General features: G+C 40.6%; 1 protein-coding gene across 1 annotated transcript in view; it reads right to left on the bottom strand.

Moving 5' to 3' along the window:
- The window catches only part of tacc1 (transforming, acidic coiled-coil containing protein 1), a 106,189-nt gene extending 89,747 nt beyond the window's left edge, over nucleotides 1-16,442 (bottom strand). Inside the window, exon 1 of the mRNA XM_060909165.1 lies at nucleotides 16,340-16,442. Coding sequence (XP_060765148.1) covers nucleotides 16,340-16,371 — 32 coding nt within the window. The 5' untranslated portion in view covers nucleotides 16,372-16,442. The remainder of the gene's footprint in view (nucleotides 1-16,339) is intronic.
- Between the last annotated feature and the right edge of the window lie 2,968 nt (nucleotides 16,443-19,410).

The raw sequence follows: 19,410 nt of genomic DNA, 5'->3' as shown, positions 1-19,410 counted from the left end.
GGGAAATAAGTCAAAATAAGGGATTTCCCGGGAAAAACGGGAGGGTTGACAGGTATGCTCTAGAGTTCATACAGAATGGCATGGAAAAACAAAAAACATCCAGTGAACAGAAAATCTGCAGGCAGAAACCTCGTTGATGAAAGAGAGAGGTCAGAGGAGAATGTCCAGACTGCTTCAAGATGACAGAAAGGCAACAGTAACTCAAATAACCACTCTTTACAACCATGGTGAGCAGAAAAGCATCTCAAAATATACAATGCATCAAACCTTGTGGTGGATGGGACACAAGAACAGAAGCCCACGTCGGGTTAAACTCTTATCAGCCGAGAACAGGGATCTGATGCTACTACCACGTGACTGTCTGATTTTATAATTACGTAGATTAACTGGGTTCCTGTAAAAGTGGCCAGTGCACTACTATAAGAACATAATGAATCATATCCAGTGCACTTACTAAAGACCACAGTTCACGGTCGCATTTGGTGATGACACATATATATGAATAGTGTGGTTTGGGACACGCCCACAGTGTATTAGTGATTGTATTACTAAATAAAGAACAACCAAATCCCTCATGCACTCTGTTCCTTATAGTGCACTCCATCATAAAAAGGTCCTGAATAGTGAGTAGGAGGCCTGTTCAAACCTAATGAACACAATGTTCTTCCGGTGCCAAGCAACAACTACAACAACAACAAAAAAAACCAAATGATGCAATGCACATGCGAGATTTTACAGTCAGATCTCACAAGAATTTGCTAGAACTTGGAAGAGTTCTCAATAGCTTCTGTGTCTGAGGCTTTTTAAGGAGGGAATCGTGTAAAGGGGAACATTTCGAGAGTGGGTGTACAGTGAGGGCCTTTCACACAGAGGTCAAAGGTCAGAAAACAGCTCTGAAACTCATGGGAATTTTGAATAAATACATACAAGAAAGTCTGAATGGAACTCTGTGCATGTGTGTGTGTTGAGGGCTTTTTGGAAAGTTATTTTTAAGAAACCTTTGGCTAGTCCATTCAGCAGTTATGTTGTGCTCAAACAGAAATAAAGTTGTATTTTCAACACAAAGCAAAATATGGACGATGAGAAGATAGATGCTAGCTAATAACTCGGGCTAATTATTTAGTTAGCTAGCACACAATGATTAAGTCTTTTATTCTCACAGTGTAAAAGTACAGTAAGAGTGAAAATAACACAAAATGGTCAGGAATATGAAAGTTTCCCTCAGGTGTGTTGACAAATCATTTAGATATGACTCTATATGATGTGAAAATGACATTTAGCACTGACTGATAACTAGCTAGCTAGCACACATCCTATTAAAGGGCTGATGACACGAACATGACTCTACGCAATTTCTTAAATAAACTATACAACATGGCAAACGTTAGATTTCTGTTATAATTACGTGAAAAGAAGCTGTTGTTACGCAAATATCCAACTTTTAATTGCACATCGCAAGAAAACTGGGTCCGTGGCTCGCGGCCATGTTGTGACGTCAGCGGGAGAACACGCTGCGGTTCACTGGCTGTTCTACTCTGATTCTACTCAATGGAAATGGCGCATGAAAACGCCGGTGAACTCTCTAGTGCTAGCTCTTCCTCTTCTGGGAGTCTAGAATTGTGTTGATCTCTTCCGAATAGAATCTATGATAGCCTACCCTCTTTACCCTTTGCCTCTCGTTGCTAGGCGGCAGTTATATGAAAGCCACAAGCTTTCACAAGCAAATACATGACTGATATCACGCCGACTTTATGATTACATTTATGATTATCATGTAGAATCTACAGCTCTACGTACCTTTATGTCGTTTCACAACACATGTTCTGACAGGAGGACTGTCTTTGGATCCGGCATAGCTACTAGTAGACCCCCTCCGGAATACTGGCAGTGTTGCCAGATTGGGCGGTTTCCCTCCCAGTTGGGCGGTTTCAAGTGCATTTTGGTGGGTTTTGAACATATTTTGGGCTGGAAAACTTCAGCATTATCTGGCAACAGATACTGCTGACGTTTTCCAGCCCAAAATATGTTCAAAACCCACCAAAATGCACTTGAAACCACTCAACTGGGCGGGAAACCTCCCAATCTGGCAACACTGTGTAGGCACTGCTGATGGTAGTAACACACGTTTGTGCTGAACTGAACACCCAAGAGATTCTTTTAAGCTGGGAAGGGTGTCAAAACAATCCAAATCGAAGTGTTCAGAGCACAGGACGGATGTTGGTGAGGGCTCCCACTTGTCACGAGTGCGCCTGACTTGCTTCACCCACTTCGCATGCAGCTTGGGATCTCTGGGAAACTTGAATAAACTTACCCCATCTTTGTGGGTTTTGGAGCAAAAGCCGGCAACACAACGCGAAGGCATAATAACTAATATATATATATATATATATATATATATATATATATATATATATATATAATATAATAATGTATAATAATAATACTAATAATGATAAACTGAACACCTGTCGCATCAACAACAAACTGGTAAGTTAGGAGGAAGGTTCTTTCGCTGACGTCATATAGCTCCTCCTCCTTCGTCTCCTGGGTGCTGCAGCCCTGTCAAATTTGCCCAAATAGCCGCGTTTTTTATCATAACTTGTAAAATAGGCGCCTTCGTGAATTAATATATGGATCATCGGGAATTACTTTTTATGTTATAAAACATCGCCAAAGATGTCAAAAACGTGTCATCAGCACTTTAAGTTTTATTGTCACAATGTAAAAGTAAAGTAACAGGTAAAATAAGACAAAATGGTCAGGAATATGAAAGTTTCTCTCAGGTGTGTTGACAAATCATTTAGATACGACTCTATATGATGTGAAAATGACATCTAGCACTGACTGATAACTAGCTAGCTAGCACACATCCTATTAAGTCTTTTATTGTCACAATGTAAAAGTAAAGTAACAGGTAAAATAAGATAAAATGGTCAGGAATATGAAAGTTTTCCTCAGATGTGTTGATAAATGTCTCAGATAAGACTCTATGGTGTGAAAATGACAATTAGCATTGATTGACAATGGCTATGTGCTAGTGAACTAGTTAAGTCTTTCATTTTCACAGTGCAAAGGTATAATAACAGTTAAAACAGCGCTCGAATTAAGTGGTCTCGCAGTCTCGCCGCGACAGTTATTTCCTCTGTGCGAGAGTTGTTCAGAAAGTCAGGTTGCCTCATGCACAACTTGATTTTTAGGGCATACAAAACGATCCCTTTACAAGCGGCGCGGCACGGGCTTTAATATATGCCAGCTTAGTCACTAAGGCGCCGCTCACGTGCGCCGCACAGGCGGGACGTCATCAATCAATCCGCTGTTTATTTCAGCTGGCATATATTAAAGCCCGTGCCGCGCCGCTTGTAAAGGGATCGTTTTGTATGCCCCAAAAATCAAGTTGCGCGCGGGGCAACCTGATTTTCTGAACAACTCTCGCACAGAGGAAATAACTGTCGCGGCGAGACTGCGAGACCACTTAATTCGAGCGCTGAGTTAAAATAACACAGAATGGTCAGGAATGTGAACTTTTCCCTCAGATGTGTTGATAAAAGTCTCAGATAAGACTCGATATGATGTGAAAATGACACAGCATTGACTAATAACTAGCTAGCTAGCACACAGCTTTATTAAGTATTTTATTGTCCAATGTAAAAGTAAAGTAACAGTTAAAATAACACAAACTGGTCAGGAATATTAATGTTTCCCTCAGATGTGTTGATAAATGTCTCAGATAAGACTCACTATGGTGTGAAAATGACACTTAGCATTGATTGATAACGTCTATGTGCTTGCTGCTAGCTAGTTAAGTCTTTTATTCTCACAGTGTAAAGAGTGAAAATAACACAAAATGGTCAGGAATATTAATGTTTCCCTCAGATGTGTTGATAAATCATGAAGATAAGGGTACGCTGACACTTGCACGATTCCGTGGCACGCATTGGCACGACTCGAGTCGTGCCAGTGCGCAAACTAGTTGTAAACTGGCGTGAAGTGTGCGTAAACCCGTCGTGACTGCGTGCCATGTCGGGACGAGAATTTTGAAATGTTCAAAATTTTGGTCACGACAAAATTTCGCGACCGGGTCGTGAACTACGCGCAAACTGTTCGTGATCTCGTCGTGACGATGCGGGAGGATGCGTGCCAGTGCGTGGAAGTGCGTGCCATGCCACGACTGTCACGAACTGCCACGAATAGTTCACGAACAGCTCACGTCGAGTTCACGAGTAGTTCACGACATGTTCACGAATTGGTGCGCGTCGCAGCGTGGCCGTGCCTTCCCACTGACACGGTCACGCATTGATGGCACGAGCAATTCACGACTAGTTTACGCACTTCACGAACAGTTTGCGCATGGCACGAGCAGTTCACGACGAGTTCACGACTACTGCGCAACAGTGGTGCTCGCGTCGGTGCGGGGGTATATATAGGGCTTCCCGGACACTTCTCGCCATTCGCAATTTTTTTTCTTGCTTTTTTCTTTAATGTCTTTTATTTTCTATTCCTTCATGACTTTTTTTTGGGGGGGGGAGTTTCGTTTCTTTTATTTCAAAAATGGAACAACTAGAAGTGAAGATTGGGAAGCAGAAAGTTTTTTGGAAAAGATGGCTGGAGAAGGGTATATGCACTGTAAAAGATCTTTACAAAGAAGGGACATTTATGTCATTCAACGACCTTGTTCAACAGTACCAGTTGTTGGAAAATGGTGATTTCTGGAAATATTTACAAATTAGACACTGTGTAATTAAAAGGTTTGAGTCACAGAATCTAACCAACCCGATTGTTGACTATCTAGAAAACCCTCTAAATCGCAAGGCATCAACATTTTATCAAAACTCAGTGTCTCTAACTAGTGGCATATGTGACCATTTGAGAATAATTTGGCAGAGAGACCTTAACTGTGAAATTAATGAGGATACATGGAGTCAAATCATAGCACAAAATGGCAGATATGTCAAAGATGCCAGAGGGAAGTTTATCCAATATAAAGTTCTACACCGCTATTATTGGACTCCCTGTAGGCTTTTTAAGGTAGGGCTCACAAACAATAATTTATGTTGGAAGTGTACAAAAGAGGTGGGAACTTTTTTACATGTCATATGGGAATGCCCCATGGTTAAGCCATTTTGGCACAGTGTGCTGAAATATCTGGAGGCATGGGCAGGAGTGACCCTGCCAGTATCCCCGCGTTTATGTCTTTTGGGAGATAAAACAGAAACCCCAACATTAAACAGAAAGGCATACTCGGTTTTGATGGTGGGAATAACCTCATGCCTTAGAATCATATTAAGGTATTGGAAATCAACCACATGTCCTAAACTCCAAGAGTGGAAAATCTTAATGAGTGAGACCACCTCCTATGAGGTTATGTTAGCAAGGATAAGGAGTAAAGGTCCTGTGGAACTGGGGCTTTGGGATTTTTTCATGGAACATCTTACTTCTAACTAGTGCCATGACTGTGAAGCCTGATTTAAGAAATATTATTTTATTTATTTTACTGTATTATTGGTACTTGAACAATGTTGTGGATATTCCCTTTTTATTTTATGTATTTATTTATTATATTTTATTTTTGGACAGGGGCTACCTAAGCCTTAGAAAATGTGTCCTTGTAATGCTTAAGTTAAGTTTAAGTTAAGTTTAAGTTTATTGTCCCCTAAGTTTATTGTCCCCTGCTGGCCTTTCTCTCTTTGTTTTCTATATGATGTACCACTGAAAGCTGTTATTGAGTGTGTTTAAATAAAAAAAAAAAATTTTGAATTACAAAAAAAAAAATGGAACAACTGTGGATGCAGCTCATGAAGCTACTACCACTCTTTCTTGCCAAGGGACAGCACCAGCAGGGGACATGTAGTAATGTGACAGGTAGTCTCGCTGATCCTTTGCATCCTTCTGGGTATGATGGCCGGTTAGAGGCAGCAGCCCCTGTAGGTGTCGGTCAGTCCTCCATCCACCAGGGATCAGATCATGTGTGTCCGGATCTTCGCGGTCCACTTCTGAAATTGCGTGTGGGTATCTGATGAGGATGAGGTTGTGCATGACACAGGCGTGCCCAAGTCGGCACGACACCGTCCGAATTGCGCAAACTTGTCGTGCCAATGCGGGAAGTGCGTAAACTATGCGCAAACTATGCGTGAACTCGTCGTGCCAGTTCGTGAATGTGGACGGGCACGCATTCGTGAACTCGTCGTGAACCATGCGTGAACTAGTCGTGAACAGTGCGGGAGCCTCCCAGTTCGTGCCCCAAAATGGCACGACTTGCCACGACAAAATCGTGGCCAAAAGTCGTGCAAGTGTCAGCCTAGGGTAAGACTCTATATGACGTGAAAATGGCAGTTAGCATTGACTGCTAACTGAACATCAATGTTGAAATAGCAACAAAGTCACACGCCACACAAACGGCACAAAAGAGAGAGCCGCTGAGGTGAAATCTTCTCAGAACCACATTTACAGTGCTTAGCAGTAAAGAGGAGACTCGTGGTGGGGTTTAGCTCTCTCAGACTTTCTCTAACTCTGATCAGCGTGTTGGATAATTATCACAGGAATGTTTCTGGCTCCCTCAGCAGAGGATTTAAGAGATTTAGTGATCTGAAGCATGCACTCCATTTGACATATTTAACTCAACACAAATGTGAGGATGATGAAAATTAATCCTTCACAAATCTTTCATCTTGAATCAAAGTTACGTTTTGTTTTATTCATATTACAAAGACTTCTTAGTGCGAACCAATGAAATCTCAAAAACGAGCCATGACTGAGTGTTTGATATGACTGCTTAAACTTCTGGCTTATTGACAAAATGTGCTACATGTGTGTTTATCATTTAAACGCATCATTTCTGTCTAAATTAATGTGCTGTCTCTACGTATGTAGAACTTCTTACACACCTCAACTTAGGGTGCACGTGAGTATTAAATCTAATATGTGTCTTATTAAACTGTACTCAAGTAGAATATACAGGGTCATGTCCTACTCCTGTTGTTAAGTTTAATTTCAATTTTACTGTACAGTTGAAGTTAAAAAGGTAGTCTTGATCCATCCAGTTTATTGGGCGGCACGGTGGTGTAAGTGGTTAGCACGGTCGCCTCACAACAAGAAGGTTCTGGGTTCGAGCCCAGCGGCCGGCGGGGGCCTTTCTGTGTGGAGTTTATATGTTCTCCCCGTGTCTGCGTGGGTTTCCTCCGGGTGCGCGGTTTCCTCCACAGTCCAAAGACATGCGATTAGGTTAATATGGGACAGCCTTGGGCTGAGGTGCTCTTGAGCGAAGCACCAGCTCCCCAGGCGCTGTTAGCATGGCTGCCCACTGCTCTGGGTATGTGTGTGTGCTCATTGCTCACATGTGTGTGTTCACTGCTTCAGATGGGTTAAATACAGAGAGGAATTTCACAAATGTGTGATGAATAAAGTTGTGCTTTCTTTCTATTAACTCAGCTGGAGTTACTAGATACACACTAGGTTAAAAGTATAAGAGTAGGACATTCTCATTATCTCTAGCCGCTTTATCCTGTTCTACAGGGTCGCAGGCAAGCTGGAGCCTATCCCAGCTGACTACGGGCGAAAGGTGGGGTACACACTGGACAAGTCGCCAGGTCATCACAGGGCTGACACATAGACACAGACAACCATTCACACTCACACTCACACCTACGGTCAATTTAGAGTCACCAGTTAACCTAACCTGCATGTCTTTGGACTGTGGGGGAAACCGGAGTACCCGGAGGAAACCCACGCGGACATGGGGAGAACATGCAAACTCCGCACAGAAAGGCCCTCGCCGGCCACGGGGCTCGAACCCGGACCTTCTTGCTGTGAGGCGACAGTGCTAACCACTACACCACCGTGCCGCCCTAAATTATTATTATTATTATTATTAACAACCAACCGCACAATAGTAAGTAATACCAAAGATCAAAATAAAAATACAATCTAAGGTATACAAAGCTATTGTTCATTTGGCCAGTACTCTTTCCCTAAAAAAAAAAAAAAAAAAAATGGGGATAACCTGGAAATTTAGGGGATGGCCAATGGCTAACAAGATTTGGTAGCCATGTGTGAAACTCAAATATTTTCACTCGATCAGGCCAGATATCGTCTTTTGAATTATCGTTTCACTTTCCCATATTACTGTCATTTATATTTCATATATTTTGCATTTCATATTATTATTATTATTATTATTATTAAGAAAGTACAATGTTTGCACACTGCCTTTCAAGTTATGCTATGTTAGCTTGCTTAATTTATTCATGGCTCAGTGGCTCATAGCAACATCTGTCTACATTATTATTACTTTTTTTTTAACATTCACTTAAAGTGCTGATGACACGTTTTTGACATCTTTGGCGATGTTTTATAACATAAAAAGTAATTCCCAATGATCCATATATTAATTCACGAAGGCGCCTATTTTACAAGTTATGATGATAAACGCGGCTATTTGGGCAAATTTGACGGGGCTGCAGCACCCAGGAGACGAAGGAGGAGGAGGAGCTATATGACGTCAGCGAAAGAACCTTCCTCCTAACTTACCAGTTTGTTGTTGATGCGACAGGTGTTCAGTTTATCATTATTAGTATTTTTATTAGACATTATTATACATTATTATATATATAGTTATTATGCCTTCGCGTTGTGTTGCCGGGTTCTGCTCCAAAACCCACAAGGATGGGATAAGTTTATTCAAGTTTCCCAGAGATCCCGAGCTGCATGCGAAGTGGGTGAAGCAAGTCAGGCGCACTCGTGACAAGTGGGAGCCCTCACCAACATCCGTCCTGTGCTCTGAACACTTCGATTTGGATTGTTTTGACACCCTTCCCAGCTTAAAGGAATCTCTTGGGTGTTCAGTTCAGCACAAACGTGTGTTACTACCATCAGCAGTGCCTACACAATATTGCCAGATTGGGAGGTTTCCCGCCCAGTTGGGCGGTTTCAAGTGCATTTTGGTGGGTTTTGAACATATTTTGGGCTGGAAAACATCAGCAGTATCTGTTGCCAGATAATGCTGAAGTTTTCCAGCCCAAAATATGTTCAAAACCCACCAAAATGCACTTGAAACCGCCCAACTGGGAGGGAAACCTCCCAATCTGGCAACACTGCCAGTATTCCGGAGGGGGTCTACTAGTAGCTATGCCGGATCCAAAGACAGTCCTCCCGTCAGAACATGTGTTGTGAAATGACATAAGATAAAGGTACGTAGAGCTATAGATTCTACATGATAATCATAAATGTAATCATAAAGTCGGTGTGATATCAGTCATGTATTTGCTTGTGAAAGCTTGTGGCTTTCATGTAACTGCCGCCTAGCAACGAGAGGCAAAGGGTAAAGAGGGTAGGCTATCATAGATTCTATTCGGAAGAGATCAACACAATTCTAGACTCCCAGAAGAGGAAGAGCTAGCACTAGAGAGTTCACCGGCGTTTTCATGCGCCATTTCCATTGAGTAGAACCAGAGTAGAACAGCCAGTGAACCGCAGCGTGTTCTCCCGCTGATGTCACAACATGGCCACGAGCCACGGACCCAGTTTTCTTGCGCTGTGCAGTTAAAAGTTGGATATTCGCGTAACAACAGCTTCTTTTCACGTAATTATAACAGAAATCTAACGTTTGCCATGTTGTATAGTTTATTTAAGAAATTGCATAGAGTCATGTTCGTATCATCAGCCCTTTAACTCATCAGTCAACAGAAAAGAAATGCCTCTCTTCAAGAAGAACGCTCCTACACATGTGCCCAAAAATAAAGCAGCTTTGTGTCAGTCTTCCTACAAAAACAATATTGTTATACACTACCAGTCAATAGTCTGGACACACCTTTTAATTCAATGGTTTTTCTTTATTTTTTATAAATTAAAAGATGCTTCATGTCATTTCTCTTTACTTACTTGAGCGGTTCTGGACATAATATGGATTACTATAGTTGTCGAATAGGGCTATTTACTGTATTTTTATTATTTACTGTTTGATTTCAAATGCATTAAAAAGGCAAGAAACTCGTCCGCTAATTAACTTTTGATGATGCATCTGTTAATTGAAAGGCATTCCAGGTGACTACCTCATGAAGCTGGTTAAGATAATGCCAATAGTGTGCAAAGCATCATCAAGGTAAACGCTGGCTACTCTGAAGAATCTAAAAGGGTTTTTTTGTTTGTTTGTAACACGTTTTTGTTTACCACATAATTCCAGATATGTTCCATATGCTATTTCATGGTTGCAATGTCTTCAGTATTGTTCTACAATGCAGAAAAGAGTCAAAATACTGTACACAAAAACCCATAAATGAGTAGGTGTGTCCAAACTTTTGACTGGTACTGTACATTGTATAATTGAACATTGGCACATCATCCTCTGTACCGGGAATTTCCTCTCCACTAAATAAAGAACATGATGTAAACTCTGTGTCTGGGTTGATGCAAGTTTATACAAACTAAGCCTTTCCCACGCGGATCTGTCTCAGACTTGGATGTACAGCTTAATTTTTCCCCAAAAGGTAAAAGCATTTTAGGACGTCATAGATTACAGCAGCTGTGTCTCAAGCTTTCGGATATGAAGAACAGAAGCCATGTTAGACACAACACACAAACCAGGGAACACAGCATAAATACATTAGAGCAGAAGAGAACTGTACCACATGCCACTACATGTATTAATCTAGTAAAATGTTGTCCAGAAGATCAATATTTCAATACTAGTTCAACACATTTCACTATTTTCATGTCTTGACCTGCACTAGTGCATGCTTTCATATATAAATGTATGCAAAGAAACCAATATTCAACCAAACAAATTATGATTTCACAGAAATAATGAATACCTGGCAACCCTGATGGAGAGGGTTTTGTTTTTTTGTTTTTTTTAGCAAAATGCTCATGGATTATCTTAATATAGCCTACTTTTGAAGAAGCTGGATAATGCATCTAGTGTTGAAAACTGAAATTAGGTTAAAAACAGTGGCTTATATCAACCTAACTAGGGTTATTTAACTCAAATTTGTAAAGATCCAGTTACGTAAAATGTACAATTGACAAAGGAAATTGTGAAATTCACAAAAGCAGCTAAGATGACTAAAACGTAACTGCTGTCACCATTCAATGTTCAACCATTAACGATTAGTTACAGCGAGAAGACAATTTGAAGTGGCTATGGTTTCCTTTGTACTGGTGTTTCATGCTACTACTTTTGGCTAAAGCCATGGACCATAGATAATGAAATGTCTATTTTCACACAAGAATGCCTCTTAAAACACATACGCCTCTTTGCATTCATCATTAAACATTTTGTTTTTGTTGTCAACTTAAACAAGCTATCAGACCAGAGAGCGACTACTTCCCTGGGATCACATCCGAACAGCAGTCCAAAAGTTGAGTCCTGGCCTTGGGTTTTTGTTAAAATTGATGCCAACTCCAGTGGGGAAATTTTTCCTTGCTAACAGAAAAGTTCACGCTGTACGATTATCAACTTGATTTTGTGGTCAAAGATTAAAATTGTACATCATAGAATAATTCTTTGGTGGTCAGCTGAGACAGCCAGTCTTAGAACAAGTGATTTGCTCACAGGTGGCCAAATTAGTACAGATGCGACCAAAAACAGCCAATGAGTAAGTACTGACAGTAGTGTTGTACTCAAGACCATCTAAACCGAGACCAAGTCATGACCAAGACCAGAGTGTATCAAGACTAGAGGGGTCGAGATCAAGTCAAGACCAAGGCATTGCGAGACCGAGTCAAGACCAGAACCAGGACCAAACCAGTGTGTGTGAAGGGGTGGAGGGATGACGGCCATTAACAGGAAGAAAATTTTCAAAATTAGCAACGAGTCACGTTTTTGGTCATATTTGAAGCAGGAAATTTTACATCCAAATCACAGTATTGATGTTAACAAATAAATCAGACAATGCAGTGAAATCCCCACAGTTGTGGTCTTGACCGGTCTTGAAATAAAATCCCTGAGTCCTCCATCTCTGAGACCGAGACAAGACCGAGTAAAAATACAGTCAATTCTGAGATGAGACCAAGACCTTCAAAAAGTGGTCTCGAGACCAAGAATAATCTCAAGTAGTGTACTACAACACTAACTGACCATATACATTACAAATCTCAGAGTGTAAATGCTGCTACGACACTAATCTAAAATCCACTAATAAGAGGACGGCACAGAATCGCACAAAACTCATAGGACAGATCTAAATACAGTAGTGATAACCCTGGTGCAAATCCTACACAGGATCCTGTAGGATCCTGTAAGATCCTGTAGGATCCTGGTAGGATCTTATTTAGGAATGGGATCCTGAATAGGATCCTACATAGGAACAGGATCCTATTTAAGATCCTGAATAGGATCCTATGTAGAAATAGGATCCTGCACAGGATTACATTCCTATTTAAGATCCTAAGTAGAAATAGGATCCTATATAAGATCCTGTGCAGGATCCTAAATAGGATTCGAGAAGGAGCCAAAATCTTGGCAGTGATAGGATCTTGAACAGGATCCTGTATAAGATCTTGAAAAAGTTTCAGGATCCTGTAAAAGATCCTAAGTAGGATCCTGAATAAGATCCTAGCTCATATGCTTCAGGATCCTAAGTAGGATCTTGTAGGATCTTAAACAAGATCTTCAGTGGGATCCTGAATAAGATCCTAACTCAAATGCTTCAGGATCCTGAGTATGATCTTGTAGGATCTTAAACAAGATCTTGAGTAGGATCCCGAATAAGATCCTAACTCGAATGCTTCAGGATCCTGAGTATGATCTTGTAGGATCTTAAACAAGATCTTGAGTAGGATCCCGAATGAGATCCTAACTCGAATGCTTCAGGATCCTGAGTAGGATCTTGTAGGATCTTAAACAAGATCTTGAACAGGATCCTGAATAAGATCCTAACTGGATACCAACAGGATCCTGAGTAGGATCTTGTAGGATCTTAAACAAGATCTTGAACAGAATCCTGAATAAGATCCTAACTCAATTGCAGCAGGATCCTGTGTAGGATCTTGTAGGATCTTAAACAAGATCTTGAACAGGATCCTGGGTATGTTCTTGTAGGATCTTAACAAGATCCTAAGTAGGATCCTGAATAAGATCCTAACTGGATACCAACAGGATCCTGAGTAGGTTCTTGCCGAACGAATTCCCAATACTCTGATTCAGCAAATTCAGGGTAGCATGGAAACAAGGCTTGCTAGCCCTAAATTCTTGAATAGATAGTGCATTTAAAGTTTTTTTGCGAGTTTTTTTTAAACTTAAATAAATATCCTTCTGTACAAGAGCAGAAGAGGGCTCACACATACTATATGTGATTTAGGGTTTAAATATAGCTAAATATGATGACCTTTATTTCAACAAACCATAATAATGTGAATATGGAAGACAATTTTAACTATTCCATGATAATATTTCAGCGTTACAGTTTTCATTAGTTTGCTTGAATAAAGTTATAAAGAGCAGTGTTCCATATTTATTCAACTATGAAACCTAGTACAATCAACAGCATGTTTGGTTGAAAAATAACCTTCATAATAATGTGATTCATCTAAAAGTATGCATATACCTGGGTCACAGCTGATTCTTTATGAAAATGAATGCAAGCACCCTCTTAAATGTTGATTAAAACAATAATGGCTATTCAGAACACCATTTGAATAAGCTTTACTTGTTTAACCTTTTCTACCAAAAAAGAAGTCAGGTCTTACAATATGGTTAATTAATCATGTTGATAACTCTTCAAGGTGGAAGAAACATAGCCATCAATACCATCAACATCATCCTGGTACACACATACAAGTTTGGCTTCTATAGCAGAACATTTGATGAGTTTCAGCCTTCTGGTGAAGCATACACTGATAAAGTCCTGACCCAGAATACCAGATGCCCAAAACTCGTGTATTACGGGATCTCTTGGGGGACAAACCCTGGTGCAAATCCTGGCCAGGATCCTACCAGGATCCTAGCAGGATCTTACCAGGATCTGAAATATAATCCTAAAGTATCTTGTCCAAGATCCTACAGGATCTTGTAGGATCCTGTTCAAGGTCCTGTAGGATATTGTAGGATCCTGTACAAGATCCTGTAGGATCTTACCAGGATCCTAACCAGGATCTTGTACAGGATCCTGGTTAGGATCCTGTAGGATCTTGGACAAGATCCTTTAGGATTATATTTCAGATCCTGTACAAGATCCTGGTTAGGATCCTGGTAAGATCCTGCTAGGATCCTGGTAGGATCCTGGCCAGGATTTGCACCAGGGAATGGCAAAAACAGAAACAAAACATGCTAATGGTCGCAGGCAAGCTGGAGCCTATCCCAGCTGACTACGGGCGAAAGGCGGGGTACACCCTGGACAAGTCGCCAGGTCATCACAGGGCTGACACATAGACAACCATTCACACTCACGGTCAATTTAGAGTCACCAGTTAACCTAACCTGCATGTCTTTGGACTGTGGGGGAAAACGGAGCACCCGGAGGAAACCCACGCAGACACGGGGAGAACATGCAAACTCCGCACAGAAAGGCCCTCGCCGGCCACGGGGCTCGAACCCAGACCTTCCTGCTGTGAGGCGACAGCGCTAACCATTACACCACCGTGCCGCCACCATGTACATAAGACATAAATATAAACTGAATTGAAAAGTTTTGTTATGATATTGGAAATTATGATACCTGTGGTATTGGTATCACGGTTCTAACTTCCTAATTGAGTTCCAAAAATAGCTTTAAAAATAATTAAATGTTTCAACATTTAAAAAAAATACTATAAACAGGAGTAAGCCATAATAAATGAAACAAAGTCAGTATTTAGTGTGAGACGACACTTTGCTTTAAAAAAAAAAAAAAGTAGTCTCAGGTCCAGTGAGTGCAGTTTTATGTGGAAATGAGCTGTAGGTTGTACTGAGCATCTTCCAGAACCAGCCACAGTTCTTCTGGACACTTTGACTGTTCCACTCGCTTCTTAATTTTACACCCAAACCCAGTAGCCTTCATTGTTCTCTTTTTTAATCTGAAAAGTGCTCTCTTATGGAATATGGTGCTCAGATACAAACATTTTTTTCTGTAACATTTAATTTTGTCCTGGAAAAAATAATTATAATTATAATGATCTCATCTCATCTCATTATCTCTAGCTGCTTTATCCTTCTACAGGGTCGCAGGCAAGCTGGAGCCTATCCCAGCTGACTACGGGCGAAAGGCGGGGTACACCCTGGACAAGTCGCCAGGTCATCACAGGGCTGACATACAGACACAGACAACCATTCACACCTATGGTCAATTTAGAGCCACCAGTTAGCCTAACCTGCATGTCTTTGGACTGTGGGGGAAACCAGAGCACCCGGAGGAAACCCACGCGGACACGGGGAGAACATGCAAACTCCGCACAGAAAGGCCCTCGCCGGCCACGGGGCTCGAACCCGGACCTTCTTGCTGTGAGGCGACAGCGCTAACCACTACACCACCGTGCCGCCCCTAATTATAATGATAATTAATTAATAAAATCACAAAAGGTGATCTTTTTAAATATTGTGTACAATAGAAACAATCATGTACAGTACCAGTCAAAAGTTTGGAAACACCTTAAAATTCGATGTTTTTATTTTTTTTTCCTATATTGTAGAACAATACTGAACTCATCAAAACTATGAAATAACATATGGACCATATGGAATTATATGATAAACAAAAAAGTGTTAAAAAAAACGTTTCATCTTTTAGATTCTTCAAAGTCGTCACTATTTACCTTAATAACAGCTTTGCACACTATTGGCATTATCTGAACCAGCTTCATGAGGTAGTCACCTGGAATGCTTCTCAATTAACAGGTGTGTCTGGTCAAAAATGGAATTTCTCGCCTTCTTAATGCATTTGACACCATCAACCAGTAAAGAGTAAATAATAAAAATACAGTAAATAGCCCTGTTCGACAACTGTAGTAATCCTTATGTCAAGAACCACTCAACTAAGTAAAGAGAAATAACAGTCAGTCAGTACTTTAAGACACGAAGTGTCTTTTAGTTAATTAAAATAAACATTGAATTTGAAGGTGTTTCCAAACTTTTGACTGGTACTGTACATAAGATGTAAATATAAACTATGTTGATAAGATGTTTTGTTATGATATCGGAAATTGTGATACATGTGGTATCGGTATCGCGGTTTTATCTTCCTAATCGAGTACCGTACCAGCTGTTTCAGGTTTATCCCAGGTGCTGGGAGAGTGATATGATAAAACTCACATGAGCATAAAACACAACTTGAAATGATGACTGTTTAAATATGTAAGGTTATAAAAGTGTGATGGATAACGGAATAAGTCCACTAAACCTACACTGTGAACATCTGGGAGAGTTGTATTCACTCACCTCTGATTGCGACCCGGTGTTTGTTTGGACATAAGAAGTTTGTTGATTTGTCCAAAAGACAAATGAGTCTTTATTCCCTCTGTTAAATGCCTTAAATGTCCGGCTTCGGGTTGAGTGAGAAACTTTCAGAGAGTTCAGTAGGTGGGCAGATGGATGGGGGAAAGGAAAAGGAGGGTTTTAAATCAACAGTGTAACTGCGCCATCACTGGTGTGTTCAGTTCATTAACTTTTATTACTGTTGTTCTTTTCTATGGAATGAATGAATGTGCTTCAGACTTCTCTTCTGTTACAACAATCTCATTCATTTCACGCACCCGAAATGCTCTTAGATTAGCTTGTACGGTTTAATTTATTTATTACTTAGCACGTATAAAACATTAATTTATGTATTCATTTATTTACAAAAAGAAAATCCTCAGAAATGCATACAATTTACAAGTCGTCTCTGTATTTACACGTTTCAGTAACGTAGTAGTCGGTTCAACCAATCAGAGCTCAGCGCCTCATCCGGGCATTGCTGCCGTACACTTCCTGGAAAGCTAGCTAATTAGCTAGCTAAGTTAAAAAAACAAACAAACAAAAAACCCAGCATAATAAACTTGACTAAATATAACATTTTCAGTATTTCCCAATCTAAACTACAACTGGTTTAACCCGTGTTAAACGTCATGTGACTATATCAAACCGAGATATCCTGCTAGTTCATTAGCCAAGCCTGAGGCTAACGCTAGCTAGGGTTTATGGGAAATGTAGTTTTTTTTATTGACATCTTGACATTTATAAGCATGATATAACTCCACATACGGATATAAATATTTGCATTCTGTACTAATGGGCGGCACGGTGGTGTAGTGGTTAGCGCTGTCGCCTCACAGCAAGAAGGTCCTGGGTTCGAGCCCCGGGGCCAGCGAGGGCCTTTCTGTGTGGAGTTTGCATGTTCTCCCCGTGTCCGCGTGGGTTTCCTCCGGGTACTCCGGTTTCCCCCACAGTCCAAAGACATGCAGGTTAGGTTAACTGGTGACTCTAAATTGACCGTAGGTGTGAATGTGAGTGTGAATGGTTGTCTGTGTCTATGTGTCAGCCCTGTGATGACCTGGCGACTTGTCCAGGGTGTACCCTGCCTTTCGCCCGTAGTCAGCTGGGATAGGCTCCAGCTTGCCTGCGACCCTGTAGAAGGATAAAAGCGGCTAGAGATAATGAGATGAGATGAGATGAGACATTCTGTACTATAACGGGAACATTACAAAGTATTTCTTTATGGTGGTACTGAAAAAAAAAAACATGGATTTGTGCTCGCAAGTCCCACAACAAAAATGTAGTGGTGCTTGAAAGTTTGTGAACCCTTTAGGATTTTCTATATTTCTGCATAACTATGACCTAAAACATGATCAGATTTTCACACAAGTCCTAAAAGTAGATAAAGAGAACCCAGTTAAACAAATGAGACAAAAATATTATACTTGGTCATTTATTTATTGAGGAAAATGATCCAATATTACATGTCTGTGAGTGGCAAAAGTATGTGAATGTTTGCTTTCAGTATCTGGTGTGACCCCCTTGTGCAGCAATAACTGCAACTAATCGTTTCCGGTAACTGTTGATCAGTCCTGCACACCGGCTTGGGGGAATTTTAGCCCATTCCTCCGTACAGAACAGCTTCAACTCTGGGATGTTGGTGGGTTTCCTCACATGAACTGCTCGCTTCAGGTCCTTCCACAATATTTCGATTGGATTAAGGTCAGGACTTTGACTTGGCCATTCCAAAACATTATTCTTCTTTAACCATTCTTTGGTAGAACGACTTGGGTGCTTAGGGTCGTTGTCTTGCTGCATGGCCCACCTTCTCTTGAGATTCAGTTCATGGACAGATGTCCTGACATTTTCCTTTAGAATTCGCTGGAATAATTCAGAATTCATTGTTCCATCAATGATGGCAAGCCGTCCTGGCCCAGATGCAGCAAAACAGGCCCAAACCATGATACTACCACCACCATCTTTCACAGATGGGATAAGGTTCTTATGCTGGAATGCAGTGTTTTCCTTTCTCCAAACATAATGCTTCTCATTTAAACCAAAAAGTTCTATTTTGGTCTCATCCGTCCACAAAACATTTTTCCAGTAGCCTTCTGGCTTGTCCACGTGATCTTTAGCAAACTGCAGATGAGCAGCAATGTTCTTTTGGAGAGCAGTGGCTTTCTCCTTGCAACCCTGCCATGCACACCATTGTTGTTCAGTGTTTTCCTGATGGTGGACTCATGAACATTAACATTAGCCAATGTGAGAGAGGCCTTCAGTTGCTTAGAAGTTTCCCTGGGGTCCTTCGTGACCTCGCTGACTATTATACGCCTTGCTCTTGGAGTGATCCTTGTTGGTCGACCACTCCTGGGGAGGGTAACAATGGTCTTGAATTTCCTCCATTTGTACGCAGTCTGTCTGACTGTGGATTGGTGGAGTCCAAACTCTTTAGAGATGGTTTTGTAACCTTTTCCAGCCTGATAAGCATCAACAACGCTTTTTCTGAGGTCCTCAGAAATCTCCTTTGTTCGTACCATGATACACTTCCACAAACATGTGTTGTGAAGATCAGACTTTGATAGATCCCTGTTCTTTAAATAAAACAGGGTGCCCACTCACACCTGATTGTCATCCCACTGATTGAAAACACCTGACTCTAATTTCACCTTCAAATTAACTGCTAATCCTCGAGGTTCACATACTTTTGCCACTCACAGATATGTAATATTGGATCATTTTCCTCAATAAATAAATGACCAAGTATAATATTTTTGTCTCATTTGTTTAATTGGGTTCTCTTTATCTACTTTTAGGACTTGTGTGAAAATCTCATGATGTTTTAGGTCATATTTAAACAGAAATATAGAAAATTCTAAAGGGCTCACAAACTTTCAAGCACCACTGTAGAACCTTATGAGAAAGTACTGGAGACATTTAGAAATTGTAGGTGTGTAAAATATTTATTATAATCTATCAAGGCATTAAAATAATATGTTATAACAATATTAATATATAAACTGCAATCCGTTGATGAAATGGAAAAGTTTTAAAACTGG

This window comes from Neoarius graeffei, chromosome 25, assembly GCF_027579695.1.
Source record: "Neoarius graeffei isolate fNeoGra1 chromosome 25, fNeoGra1.pri, whole genome shotgun sequence".
NCBI lineage: Eukaryota > Metazoa > Chordata > Actinopteri > Siluriformes > Ariidae > Neoarius > Neoarius graeffei.
Note: the sequence above shows the minus strand (reverse complement) of the source record. Positions and strands in the feature narration are given on the sequence as shown.